This window comes from Typha angustifolia, chromosome 15 (assembly GCF_048772165.1).
Source record: "Typha angustifolia cultivar Huaian chromosome 15, ASM4877216v1, whole genome shotgun sequence".
Classification (NCBI taxonomy): domain Eukaryota; kingdom Viridiplantae; phylum Streptophyta; class Magnoliopsida; order Poales; family Typhaceae; genus Typha; species Typha angustifolia.
In genome coordinates this window covers 19,605,164-19,619,083 of record NC_133253.1, presented here as the reverse complement: position 1 = coordinate 19,619,083, position 13,920 = coordinate 19,605,164, and the positions used below count along the sequence as shown (strand labels likewise).

The 13,920-nt window shown below is 36.7% G+C and overlaps 3 protein-coding genes across 4 annotated transcripts; 1 reads left to right on the top strand and 2 right to left on the bottom strand.

Annotated features, from left to right (window-relative positions):
* Positions 1-4,301: 4,301 nt before the first annotated feature.
* On the bottom strand, positions 4,302-5,948 carry LOC140779215 (uncharacterized). 2 transcript variants are annotated; one of them, XM_073124211.1, is made up of 3 exons: positions 5,850-5,948; positions 4,671-5,163; positions 4,302-4,572 (listed from the first exon to the last, which is right to left on the bottom strand). In XM_073124211.1, exons 2-3 carry the CDS (start codon positions 5,107-5,109, stop codon positions 4,496-4,498), a joined length of 516 nt encoding a protein of 171 aa, XP_072980312.1. In that variant the 5' UTR covers positions 5,110-5,163; positions 5,850-5,948; the 3' UTR covers positions 4,302-4,495. The 2 variants fall into 2 exon arrangements, with proteins under 2 accessions (XP_072980312.1, XP_072980313.1); XM_073124212.1 differs by having other exon boundaries at positions 4,671-5,458; positions 5,850-5,899.
* Positions 5,949-10,339: 4,391 nt separating this feature from the next.
* Positions 10,340-11,673, top strand: LOC140779217 (dormancy-associated protein homolog 4-like). The gene is made up of 3 exons (XM_073124214.1): positions 10,340-10,668; positions 10,794-10,896; positions 11,238-11,673. Exons 1-3 carry the CDS (start codon positions 10,404-10,406, stop codon positions 11,263-11,265), a joined length of 396 nt encoding a protein of 131 aa, XP_072980315.1. The 5' UTR covers positions 10,340-10,403; the 3' UTR covers positions 11,266-11,673.
* Positions 11,375-13,150, bottom strand: LOC140779216 (acyl carrier protein 1, chloroplastic-like). The gene is made up of 4 exons (XM_073124213.1): positions 12,948-13,150; positions 12,754-12,855; positions 12,529-12,648; positions 11,375-12,424 (listed from the first exon to the last, which is right to left on the bottom strand). The coding sequence occupies exons 1-4, from the start codon at positions 13,029-13,031 to the stop codon at positions 12,299-12,301; spliced, it is 432 nt and encodes a 143-aa protein (XP_072980314.1). The 5' UTR covers positions 13,032-13,150; the 3' UTR covers positions 11,375-12,298.
* Between the last annotated feature and the right edge of the window lie 770 nt (positions 13,151-13,920).

Here is a 13,920-nt window from a genome sequence, read left to right as displayed (position 1 = left end):
CTGGTATCGGACGCAGCATTAATTCCTCTAATTGCTATTAGGATAAGTAAGTATGGTGTCTTTTCAAAGTAAACAGGCAAGCATAGGTCTTGTGGTAAAGTTGATAACGAGTTGCCGTAAGTACTTTTCCTCTAATAACTTGCAACTTGGTAGGATTCATCTGTGCTGCTGTCTCATTAGGTTGGTGTGCTTTTAAATATCCTTCAACAGTAGTACATTATAGTATAGTATATATCTGCTCCACAGAATAGTTCTCAGGTAGGCCCTCCTCCCACCCTTTTTCTCTTTGAAAATTCAAAGATTTGATCATTTCTATTAGTTTATAGGTCTTCAATTACTTGCAAGAAAAATTGAAATGTCTCAACCTACCTATAGGTGTACAATATATTTCAAATTGAGCTATGTCCTAGCGCTCATCACTAATTAATTCAGCTTATGGCAGGTGAGAGACTAGATCACGAGAAAAACCCTATCTAACGGCTTAAGTGTTTAGAGATAGCATAGGCTACTTCTTACGTTTATCGTTCTCTAATAACTTTTGCTTTTAGAATAATTAATAAATTGAAGAAGAAAATAAGAATTTTTTTTTTCGCCATTTGAACTATCACATATTTCTATAATGACATCTTTAATTTTTTGTACACACAAACCCCTTAATCTATTAAAAATATTTAACTTGACTCCTTTCATTAGGATTCCGCTATTTATTTCCATCCATAAATTATCACGTGGTTTTAATGTGATAAATATATGACAATTTTACTCTCATAAGCATGTGTAAGTAATATGCAAGTTAATAGGAAAATTTACGTGGAATAAAATACCCCTCCTCATTCTCAACAAATTTTGACCCCTCTTGTGCCTATTGCGGTCCTCATCCTCCTCCTTGTCGCTTTCCTCTTCGAGCTCAGTGTCATCGTCGCCCTCTTCTCTGAGCCCAACATCACCGATTCTCTCTCTCCAAATGCCTTATGCCCTATTCTTCGAGCCTTGCGTCACCAAAGAGCTCGCAAGAGCTATTAGGGAGGAGGAAGGATGGATCAGACCGCGGAGATAAATCGACGACGAGTGCCATGGTTGATTCTTCCACATCTCTCCATATCATCCTCGTCTCCTTCCTCGACCAAGGCCATGTCAACTCTTTTCTCCGCCCACTAAGCATCTCGTCGCCAAGGGTCTTCTCGTAACCTTCTTTTCCACTTTCGCCATCAACCGCCAGATCACTTCCTGCACCTCTATCGACCCCGAAGCCCTCAACTGTCTTTTCCCCATCGACAAGGCCCAAAATACTGAGCTTGACAAGCTCATGCACAACCTTGAGACTATTTGCTCCTCGGTCTTCGTCGACTCATTTACCACCAGGCCATAGTCGCCCGCCCGCCTCGTGTCATGCGCCATCCCTTGTTGGGGTGGGATGTGGTTGGAGAGGTGAGAAAGGATTTTGTTTAGAAAGAGGATTAGGGCAAAGAGAGAGGGTAATAAAGAATTTTAAAAATGAAATAAAATATTAAACTTAATTAAGCCACTTAAATATCTTATTATTATAAGTGGGGTAATTTGGTTAATCCAACAATTCAGGCGATGAGATATTTTTGATAGTTTAAAAGATCAATCAATGTATACAAAGAAAAAATCAGGGGTAAGTATAAAAATGATAGTTGAAGGGATGAAAATAAAATCATCCCTCAAAAAATTTACCTCTCTGTGTGTTTCTTTTTTTTCTTTGTCTTTGTCTTGATAAAATATTTGTCCACTATTTTACAAGCTGACGATGTCAGTCAAAATTCGAAAGGATGAGAAATGTGTATTATATATGGGAATCAAAATAGATTTTTGGTATTTTCTCGTGTGATGGTGATGATGATGATGATGGCTTCAGGTGTGAGTAGTACTGCTCGGACCCAATGATCAAAGTGTGGAATGGTGTGAGAGTGACAACACTAGTGTTGCATTGGTGCGCAATGAATAAATTCCAGGACATCTTTGAGTTTCCCTAAAATCATTCCCATTTCTACTTAAGCCACGTTACTTCTCAGTTGGATAAAGTCCAACCGATAAATTTTACATCTCGACCCCACCAAATTATTACCCATTATTCTGCCCGAGACCCTCTTCTTCTTCTTCTTCTTCTTCTTCTTCTTCTTCTTCTTCTTCTTCTTCTTTCTAAATGTCTTCTCCTCTATTAATTGTCGTTGGACATTTATTGTTCGTTAAAAAACGTCATAGGACTATTCCGTGATTAATATTTTCATTGAGATTGCATTTAGTTGATGGAAAGTAGAAAAAAATAGAATAGAATATATATATATATATATATATATATATATATATATATCCACGTAGAGCCTTTTAAGCTAAAAATAATAATTATCCATGTAAAACCTTTTTATTTGGAGAGTTGCTTAATCATATGATAATTTTTTAAAAAATTTATTATAAAATTTATGGTATTTGGATAGAGAAAATAGAGTTATGAGTGAGTTTATTTTCCTTTCTAATATCACCCAATATTTTTAATTTTAGTTTATTTCACTTTCTCTTCTAATTAGAGAGGACGACATTTTCCATCTTTTTATATATATTGCAAATCATCATTAAGATTGATGATCTCATTTTACCAAACACTAATAAGGAATAATTATGTATATATATTACAAGTGGCCATTAAAATCTAATACACTCTAAGAATAAATAAGAATATCTATTTGAAAACGGACAATAATTCATCCGACAAAGTGACCCTATAATTTAATTCTAGGGGCTTTATATTCTAAATAATTGATAGACCTAATTAGTTAATTGACTACTTGACTCATGACAATTGATGCATCTAGGATAATTAAAAATATATCATTCTCTTAATATAGTCAAAATAAAAAAAAAAAACTCCTAAGGTATTGTTCAAAGTTACAACCTTTTGTGAGCGGATAAGGATAGAGATTAGAGAGTGGTGTGTTTGTACTTGTGCTTCGTTGGAACATCACCCTCCTGATATGATGACACCTCTCTCATGTGCACCTACCGGAGAAGGCGGGGTTTGATTGCAGTCCTCCTCAGTCCTCCCCACTGGTTACCATTCTCATCCCTAGTCTTTGTCTATTTAATAACTGGCCACCACCCATCTATCTATACATACGCACGACTGCACTGGAGAGAGAGGTGATAAAAAAAAGAGAGGAAAGAGATGCTCACCGAAATAATTTCATCTACCATCGTTTTCTGCTAAGATCTCGATTCCTCTTAACAGCAGCTAAATGACAAGTTCGAATCATTTAAGCATGTGGATTGATCCTTAATTTGTTGGAGATCGCTAGTTAACTTGGATTGAGAACTTCTCTCCTAGTTTAGTTTTCCCAGCAGCAGAAGTGTTCCATAGGCTTGGAAGGATAAGAGAGAGAGAGAGAGAGAAGAAGAAGAAGATGGTAGAAGTGGGTCAGATAAGTAGCACATGTGATGTTTGATGGTGCTCCTCTGCCGAGCAGCAGAGGGGGAGGGGGAGGAAAGAATAGATTATTTGAGCGCATGCATGAGGATATAAACTAAACAAGATTATATGTCCTCGTGGGGTCACCAAATCTCGTATTCCGATCCCTTCTTTTCCTGCTGGGTTTCAAAGACTGGAAGTAGGAAGAGAGAGAGAGAGAGAGAGAGAGAGAGAGACAGAGAACGATGCATTCGTGCATGAGAGGGAAATGAAAGCGAGTGAGTGGGGGCTGTGACAGTTAATTCCGGTTGGAATCAACTGGCCAGTGGGAAGCATCCGGGGGCATGAGTTAGTAGGATGTTGATTGAGGTATTAAAAATAAAACGTAGGAGGACTTAGAATGATAAAATACTTAATAGGATAGGGTGTGAATGATAATAAAAGTAAAAAATATAAGATATATTTTTCATAATTTCTTCTCTTTTGGGGGGTGTGGGGGGTTAATGATGGATCTGGACCTAGGCCCATTAATTTGTTATGGTAGACAAAATGCCCAGCAAGAAAAGCGATGTAGCCCAATAAGCCATGCTCCTAAATTGAAGCTCGTGTTGCACTTGCACATACGATTAGGTCGGCTAGAAAAGAATTCAAGTCAGAGCTCATTTATAGCTCAAGAAACTTGTATTAATTAATCAATACAAAATAGAGAATATGGCATAGAATGAGATATTTGAGCTGAAAAAGAGCTAGTTAAGTTTGCTCATGTTTGACTCATTTGTTAAATGAGCGATCTGAATAAAATTTCGACGGTATGACTTTGATGAAATAATGAAATAAGAAGCATTACATTCGACGGTGAAAGTCAAAATAAAGAAAGAAAACTCTCAGTTAAGTACAAGTCTAAATGAATGTTGAACAGAATCAATTAAGAAGAATTACGTTTAAATTGTCATGGTTTACAAACACAGGGAATTGTGGGTCAGAATAATCCCATCAGATCCCCTGCAGTAAAAGAAGGTGAAGAAAACCTCACACGTCCCCTGTCCTTAAAGCTGAAATAAATCCCTAAAATTAATCTTTATGTGAAAAGACTCCAGACTCCTGAACTTGCTGCAGCTGAGTTGAGACGCTTTCGTTGGGGTTTCCTTCTACCAAAAGAACCGAATGAGAAACGAAGACAAAGAGATTTCAATTAGAAAAAAGGAATTTGAACTGTGAGATGAGAGAAAGAAATTTTAATTTTTACCGTCGTCGATGAGGCCCTTCCGGTGATGCTCCATGCATTGGAGGATGTACTTAAATGTCTCGATATCGCAGGGCAGTGTCAGTGCACCCTGCTGATCAAATCCGAACTCCTCCTCGGCCTTCTCCAGGAGCAGCTTAAATACCGGGAGGCCAAGGTAAGTCGTCGGTATAACGAACCTCCGGTGCTCCGGCCCGACGTAGACGGGGCAATACCCCTTGGGGACGTCCGGCGGCGGCTCGGGGCTCTGGCAATTCTCCTCGTCGGAGTCACATTGAATGCACACGCTCTTCAGCCGTTTGTCGACCGACGGTGGGATTCCAGAAACCGCAGGCTGGTCGTCTCTCGACCCAATGGCCAGGGATTGCCACTTGTGCAGAATTTCCCTCAATCTAACGATCTGCCGGATTCCGGTCGCCGCCTTCCCGCTCTCGTCTCCCATGGCTGGCGGACTTACTGGTGAGAGCTCCAACTACAACTCATCGGTTCCGTGGATCTGCACGCCATTTGTTTAATTCAGTGTAGTTTCTAGTGTTTGACATTTTGCATTCCCACGAAGAAGATCATCGTCTCCTCGATGAATTGCAACAACAATGCATGCCAATAAGGAATCTCTCAGAGCAGAGGATTAACATGAGAGCACATGATGATGATCACATATCAGAATCTTGTATGATTTCGTAGCGCTATCGGTCGGATGAGACTTAATTCTTGCAAATTTGTGATGCATCATGTGATTGTTGGTGCCGAGATTTGTACGACGTGTACATCGAATAGAACTTTTCCTTTGTCTTCTCGTATTTAACAAAACAGAGCATCACATGCAAGCAAGAGTATCATATTGGAGAGTTGCAACTAAATCCAATCGGGGGGTTTTTATTCCGTTGGAATATAATTGAGAAAAATAAAAGTGGTGTTTAACATTAAATTCGGAATGATACCTCTAGGACTACGAAGACTCGTAATCAATCTACATAAAATTTTAATCTGGAATAAACTGCAACCATTATGATCTATATAAACAAAATTACATCAAAATGGATCTCAAAACTACTATATATATATATAATACAATCTGATTCCTAACAAATTAAATATAGGATGAGATTTCGCCAAAGAAAAACAAAACAAAATAAAGGCCTCAATCCAAATACACGATTAAAAGCTCTTTGTTCCTCGTACCTTCTTTGATGAAGGAGTCAAGGCCATTCTCTCAGAGAGGAGAAGCTGTCATTGAGAGAGAGAGAGAGAGAGAGAGAGAGAGAGAGAGAGAGAGAGAGAAAGAGGGGAAGAAAAGGCGATTTAAACGTTACATCCTAAATTACTTTTATAACCCTGAAACCTTTCCCTTTTCCAGTTCACCTCACTTATCTCGACTTAGTAATTTCGATTATTATATGGGGGCAATTGTGGAACTAAAAGCGATAGAGAAGAAGGGAAAAATTAAGAGGGGCTATGTTAATTCTCCACGTGTCAGCATCTGGTGCCCCACGGGCAAGTATTACGCCGAGAAAGGCGAGCCTAAACGGCTCTCCAGCCTCAGCAGTTAAGATTGTTAGGATGGCGCACATCTCGACCGTTCAAACGTTGGTTTAAAGGGTCGGTTACAGTATCACTTTTATCCCTATTTTAGATAAACTAATCCAATTATTTAATACTAATTTCCACCGTCTAATTAATCTTTTCCATCGTCCTCGTGGATCCCTGTACTTTTTATAAATTAAATATATATATATATAACGAAGTTTAGGCTTGTGAGAACTTTTCACTTTGATGTTATGAATGATACCTTCACTTTGCATTGTAAATTAGTGGCACTTTATGGTGACAGCATCATTTTTTTCTTGTAAGGATGGTGTTGTTTACTTATATCACACAATTAAAGAGTTAATTAGGATTAACATAATTTTAAGAATTAGTTAACTTATTAAGGAGACGTAAGGAAGAAAAAGGCATACAAGCTTAAAAGTAAAGAGAAAGGAAAACTAAAGAGAATTTCTTTAAGAAACCATTAAACTCTATCTTATCGCTTTTAAAAAAAAGATGCAAAAGATATTCAATTAACAACTTATTGTCACAATCTTCACAAAAATAGTTATTTTACTTGTATATCTATTTGCATATATGCCCTTGCTGGTATCCTAAGCAAATTGTTTGTCCTTTATTTGCATATATTAAATAAAAAAATTATAAAGTATATATGCAAAAAAGGATCAAAAGGTGTTTGTGTCTTTTTAATATTAAATAGTTCTTTATTTAACAACCAGTTACCGAATGATAACAGTAGGGCATATAAGTGAATAAGATAGGTTATGACTTATGAGGGGTATAGGTGCAAATTTTATTTTGTTTTATTGCATTTTTCTTGAAAATAAATTAAGCCCATTAGGCCCAGATTAGCCTAGCCCATCAATTTCTATTCCAAGATATCAAAATTGGGCTCGAATTTTGCATCGCCCAATTGCCTGTCGAAATGTAGGCATACGAATCTATATCATTTTCTAGTAGCTTTCAAATATATTTGTGACATAATTGCCTGGAATTAGCCTGTGATAGTATTATTTTTCCACCATGACTAGAGTGCGATTTTGATTGAAAACGAAACGATAGCTTTCTTATCTTCTCTACTACGTCAAGTCGATCAATCCAACTACTTGGTCAAATCTGGTTATATAGATATATACTTTTCATAATATAAGTCCATAGAAAAGATATTTTGAGTTCTTTATAGTGGTTTTGTAGATCAAATGTTTTATTAACTATTTGATTTTAAAAGTAGCTACTATACTAAATGTATTAGACTTTTAACCTTATTAATATCTATTATTTTTTCTCCTGTATTATATTTTATTCACAGGATATTTTTACTCATCAGTACACTGCTGCTAACTTTTGCATAGATAACTGAATCAAACCCTCAAAGAAATAGTCCCAATGGTTCAAAATATTCATGTAAGGTGTTTATGAGATGAATTTTACTTATAATTTTTGGTGTCAGGTTTCAAGAGTTTTTTTTATTACCGAAATAGACTACTCCTTAAACTTATTAACAAATAAGATCTAATTCACTGTAGCTATAACAAAAATACTAAATTAATTACTATTTTTAAAACTACTAATTAGTTCAATATTTTTATCGTCATATATCTTTTTTATATATATATAACGTTGATCAATTTAGTATTCTAGGATCAAATAAAAACGTTAAACTGATCATTATTTTTGCTTATGGATAAAGCGCTGATTAGTTTAGCATTTTTATTAGGGCCGCAGTAAATTAGATCTTATTTGATAATAATAAGTTTGATGAGTAATTATTTCAATAAAAAAAAATTAAAACATGATTAGTATAGTTAAAAAAGAAGGAGGAATGTAACCACTGAACTACAGTGATGATGATGTTTGGTTTCCTCTTTTTTTAAGTAATGTAAGTACTCCGAGAGGCCCCACATAGGCTGTAGAATAGTTACTCTTCAAACCATCCCACCTAACAAAAGAATATCAAGAGCCACAGCTGGCTGTCACAAAAGAGAGAGGCCACTGCAAGCTTATAGAAAAGCTTCCAACCATAAAGTAATTAGCTTCCTCATAAGCTATCAGCAGATAGCAAAAGAGACTAGTAAAGCTCTGGTTGCTGAAAATTTGTGCAGATACTGAATAATGGAAAACTTATGTGTGTGGCCAAAATTTATGCTGGAATTCCAATAATTCAAGTGGCGATTGAGCTGATATTGATTGATGATGACTGCCATTGACGATTTCATTGACTATTAATTCGTTCTCCACCGATTAGTTACTCCGGTTCTTGTTATACGTTAACCACGAGATCTAATCAATCGAATCCCAGTAAGAGACAAGACTAACCTAAACCTAATAGGTTGTGGTGAGGGACAGTAATACCCTTAGGAGGATATTACTTCTTTCCGTTTGCATTGAAGTGATAAGAATAAAAGAATAAGAAAAAGAAAAAGAAGGCAAACTTTTGATTCAACTTCTTTCCGTTTATTGAAGTTGCAACTTTCCTTCAGATCACTGGACATTATTTGATTATCTAAAAGTAGCCTTTTCGTCTTATCTTTCTGGAGTCAAAATTGTTATCAGAGTGTGGTTAGTATTTCTCTGGAGGAAACTGGAAGGAGGATAAAATTGGGGTTGAGAGTTCCTCTAATTATAGCTTCATTTCAAGCAGTTGATTGTTAGTATGAATTATTTACTGTGTGAAAATGGACTTGATAGCTTTTATTGTCTGATAGTAGCTTGTTCAACTAATCAGCTTTCAGAAGAAAAGGAATAAAAAGACACTATTTTATGTTGGTTTCTAATGTAGCCAAGAATTTATGACAAAAAGGTATCTATCTGATCTACATATGAGCAGACCATATCTATTATATTAAAATATTATAAAGTGATTGATAGTTTATTACCACTAAGCACATGAGATCTTAAAAAATCCATCGTATATATAATTTTTCTTTGAATATAAATTCGAATGCAAATAAAAATTAAATTATTATATTTGCGAAACATAATGACAAATTAAATATGAGATATATCCATTATTATTTTCTGAATATGTAATACCTTTCTGAGCATATCCATACTAACACTAGATTAGAAGCTTATATAGAAATATCCATTATACCTCAGCTTTCAATATGTTTAAAACTAAATAATATACAGATATTAATTTAACTATTATGTTTTAACTCATATCCCTATCCGCATAGACTATAAAGATACAACACAAAGCCAAATATTAAATTGGTAAAAAAAACTCAAAGACAAATATGATCAAAATTAATCCCGAGTTTCTACTATTTTAAATTTCTCCTTAAGTTTTTAACATATTTAATTTATTTTTTAAATTTAAATATAAAATTATGTGCGTTTAGAAATCGCTGGTTAGTTAGCTATTATTAAATAATTAGGTAAAATTCTATATAAGTCCATGGTTGAATCGACGACTTATATTTAAAAGTCATGCTGACTCAATGATTTTGTAACACATATATTTTAATATTTAAGTTTTAAAATACGCCAAGATACTTAAATAAACTCGGGAGAGTGCTTGTTGGTTTGAAAAATAAAATCCTCAACCCATCCATTTTCACCGTACCAAGTGAGAAAGCTCAAAGCTTAGACCCTAATCTGGGAACAAGTTATACTAATAATGGGAGGCCCCACGACGTGGCGCATAGCTGTTGGCCGTGTCAGATGTGATCTTATCCATTACGTGGAATGAACCGGGTGGGCCCTGCCATGGTTAACCCAGTCAATACTCTCCAACTTTTCCGGTTTCCCTCGTTATATTTGCTTTGGCTCCGTCAAACGCAGCTCGGCTAATATCGGCTCGGCTGTGCCTAGAAATGCCAGCTGAGCCGCGCCGAGCCAAGCTAACTGTAGCCAATCAACAAACTCTTTCCAATATTGAGCTAATCCAAAATAAACCCCTGAGAAATCGCCCAAATCCACTACCGATACATCCAAGAATACTTTCTACAAACTTCTCAGAAGACTAGATGACATGGCACAATATCAGACGTCTATTGTGTCTTTGCCTTTAGGGATTCACTCAGATCACGCCACGTGGAAGTCTCGTACAAAGTTTCCCATCCCTTCCCCTCCCGTCTCTCTCTCCTCTATAAATTCCCCACCTCCCCCACCAAAAGAGAAGGGAAAGAAATAAGCAGAGTCAATAGTTGAGTAGAGAGAAGATAAAAGAGGAGAGAGAGAGAGATGGGCCTTCTCGACCACCTTTGGGATGACACGGTCGCCGGCCCACCGCCGGAATCCGGCCTCGGCAAGCTCCGCAAATACTCTTCCTTCTCCCCTTCCTCCGCCTCCGCCGCCGCCGCCGGCACCGGCGTGACGGTGACCAGAAGCATCACTATAGTGCGCACCACCTCCTCCTCCTCCCCCGTCTGCTCGCCTCGTAGCGTCTCCGGTGACTCCAGCTCCGTGCCCTCCTCGCCCGCGAGCGTCCCGGATTCGCCCTTTGCACGTGAGAACTGAGATTCCCATCTCTTGGATCTTGTTCTTGAAGATTCTAGGAGGTTCTAGAAGGGGATTTGTTGGCTAAAGCTGGCTCCTTTTTTGTTTGGTTTTGGTTTGATTTGATTTGTGTAGCCCTGACGCCGAGGGAGCAATGGAGGAGTCTGAGGAGGAAGCAGAAGCCGGTGGCCGAGGGGATGGAGACGGCGGAGCCCAGAAGCCCCACCGTTTACGACTGGTCTGACCCCTCGATCCTCTCTTTTTTTTCATAATTTTATTTTGGTCCCTGATACGAAATTTAATTATTGTTAGAACCCTGAGTCTTTTGTGATAGATCTTCTGTCATATAAATATCACGCCTTGATAGCAATAGTTATCCATTATTAACGGCCCCCTTGTACCATTGCAGCCCCTGTACTTCAGCATATATTCTTATTCCTTTTACCATTTCTTTTGTCTACGGAAAAGATTTATCTTTTGACAGATTAGGACCCAAGTGGAGAGCTTTGATCACATGGTTGTCTTCAACTTTCCTTTTCTTTCTTTGGCTTTATCTAATCCTTTACTTCGTCTAAGCAGGGTGGTGATTAGCTCATTGGATAGATGAAGATTGAGATAGAGATGAAGAGGTTTGCAGAATTGGAGGAAAAGAAAAGAAGAAAAAAGGGACACACTACTACGTAGTGTGATGGAGACTCTGACGTTGTTTATGTCTGTAAATCTGTGTATAAGATGCAGATTTTTGTAGTTTATAATAAAACTATAGTGGCACTTATAGGGTGGAAAGAGAGAGAGAGAGAGAGAGAGAGAGAGATAGACGGACAGAGAGAGAGAGAGAGAAAAGTGGACAAAGGAGAGACTGTTAGATACGTGGATTAAGAGGGGTTGTTAACATAGGGTTGTTTTCTTGCTTTTCTGCTCTCCTTCCCCCTTGCTATGCTGTGCTAGCTGTTTCAGATTTTGCTGTGTAAAAGTTGGTTGATGGATTTTAATGCAGCATGTGTTTAAGACTTAATTGCATCTCTTTCTTAATTTTTTTTTAATTTTCTTTTTAATGTTTCAGTATCATGACCAACAGTTAATAAAGAAAGTTAGCTATGTACCTTGATGTTAGAAAAATTCGAGCAGAAAAGGCCTACTTTTTTTTTTTTGTGGATTTTCCTGCATCTAGATTTTGCTTTTCTTATAGGAGTTGTGTAGAAGAATTCACTATGATGGGTATGATCATGTAGCAGAGTTCCCTTTTTATTTTTCTAGTTGAACATAGATAAGAGTATTTGTTCAAAAGATCTCCTATGGCTTCAAACTATGCATGTGACAGTCAAAGCTACGACAGTCAGCATTCTTATCCAACTGATACTTTCTTTTCTCCTACATATATGAGCCAGCAGCCTTATCCTCTTCCTACCTTCACTGCCAGCAACCCCATAGCTGATGATTAATTCTACCATAGTTCTTTTTACCTGGTGATGTTTGAGACTATAATCCTGGAGAGGGGGTTCTCAATTTAAGTGACATGAACCATCGCGTAGAAAAACAACCTAGAGAGAATTGAGATGAACTTATAAGACTATTATCTTCTGATTTATTTTTTCCATTTCTAACATGTAGAAACATTTGCCATTAATTGGCTGCACAGTTTAACCTCCCTCTGCCTTCACCTTCTCGATTAGGTCTGCGGCATCTTGAACAGTTGCAATGTTCTCAGCTCCTCCTTCTCCGATTGCAACTCCAAACTTCTCTTCCAGTGCCATCATAATCTCCACCTGTCATTTACAACATAACTAGACGTATAATTTTCCTCAAGTTAAGTAACACAACTAGTTAACGAAACATTAACGATAACATGCTTGCTTCCAATCTCACGCACTGTGTCGAGAGAATCAGCTCCTAGATCAGCAAACTTAGTTTGAGATGTCACTGTGCTTTCTTCAATGGATAGTTGCTTAGCAATAGTATCCTGAACAATCCGCAGAGTTTCGGGCTGCGCCTGTAACCGAAGTATAAATATATATATGATATGCAAAAGGGTACTTTCCAGTTATAGCTTTCTATATAGATATTAGATCATAGAAAATGTTAAACTTAATCTTACTGAGGAGCATGAGATTGTAGTCCTGGAATATCCCCTGGATGCAACTGTGAATCTTGTACTCACAAACTGATTCCTGTGCATAAGCCTTAGCCCACAAGGCTTCTGTTCACGGGAATGGAGTAATTAATGGACACATCTTAGCAGCTTATATCACTCACAGGAAAGAAGAGATGAGATAGAGAGCTACAGATTACCATGGCAGTTTGCAACTGTGGTTGGCGACTCGCAACTGGGACTGCACTAGTCGGGAGAGGAGAGATGGCAAAGTGAGCAGCCATGACGAGGAGTTAGCACAGGAGAGAGTTTGAAGAGTAGAAGAGGGAACAAATCTCTGTTAGGAGAGACTTTTGCATGCTTTATATATAGGCTGCGTTCGTTTCTTTTGTAGAGACGGAGGTGATGATACCTAGGTAGCCTCGGACGTTAATTCCATCGTAATCCCAGGCGATACTTACGATGGAATTGTCCTAATGGACGAATTAATTCGGTTACCGGCTATCTGAATACCAACAATTAATGTCTAGATTCAAGACTTGCATAAGTCAATCATTCACAAATAAGAACAACGATTAAAGAGCTTCCAAAGTGCAACAACGATCTCTGCATCTAAATGCAGAAGTTAATACACGTGGTGCATCATTTGAATTACAGACGAGCTATAAATAAGTAAATCCCCTGATACATTTAGCACCGTTTATTTCAGAATAATTTTTTTTTCTTATTTTAAAATATAATTTTAGAATAATAGCTAAACAACATGATAACTCTATTTTATAATATAAATACTATTTATTAAAATTATATTTTATATAGTACACTAACTAAATTACTAATTATTCTTGGTATATATCTTATCAATCTATTTTATATCAAATAAAATAATATTCATGGTAATTTTATAAAAAAATAAAATACTTTTTGTTTTAAATTTTCATTCACTTTATATTATATTAAAGTTAATTATTACACTCTTATTACAGAATATAAGTGAATACAGTAATAGTTATTCTTAAAATAAAAATCTTATTTTAAAATAACAATAAAAATATATATATATATTCTAGAATTAATCTTATTGCTGAAATAAACAAGGCTAGATTCATAATCCAAACAAAGTAAACGATTAAGATAATGAATCGCAACATAAAATTTATCACAAATTGAGTT

What these genes read in the sequence shown, in the direction of transcription:
- LOC140779215 (XM_073124211.1), bottom strand. Translation starts at nt 5,109, where the DNA reads ATGGGAGACGAGAGCGGGAAGGCGGCGACCGGAATCCGGCAGATCGTT. An exon ending in GAAGGGCCTCATCGACGACG is followed by an intron (nt 4,573 to 4,670) that starts GTAAAAATTAAA and finishes TTCTTTTGGTAG; the next exon opens with AAGGAAACCCCAACGAAAGC.
- LOC140779217 (XM_073124214.1), top strand. Translation starts at nt 10,404, where the DNA reads ATGGGCCTTCTCGACCACCTTTGGGATGACACGGTCGCCGGCCCACCG. An exon ending in CCCGGATTCGCCCTTTGCAC is followed by an intron (nt 10,669 to 10,793) that starts GTGAGAACTGAG and finishes TGATTTGTGTAG; the next exon opens with CCCTGACGCCGAGGGAGCAA. An exon ending in AGCCCCACCGTTTACGACTG is followed by an intron (nt 10,897 to 11,237) that starts GTCTGACCCCTC and finishes TCGTCTAAGCAG; the next exon opens with GGTGGTGATTAGCTCATTGG.
- LOC140779216 (XM_073124213.1), bottom strand. Translation starts at nt 13,031, where the DNA reads ATGGCTGCTCACTTTGCCATCTCTCCTCTCCCGACTAGTGCAGTCCCA. An exon ending in CTACAATCTCATGCTCCTCA is followed by an intron (nt 12,649 to 12,753) that starts GTAAGATTAAGT and finishes CTTCGGTTACAG; the next exon opens with GCGCAGCCCGAAACTCTGCG. An exon ending in GAGCTGATTCTCTCGACACA is followed by an intron (nt 12,425 to 12,528) that starts GTGCGTGAGATT and finishes TGTAAATGACAG; the next exon opens with GTGGAGATTATGATGGCACT.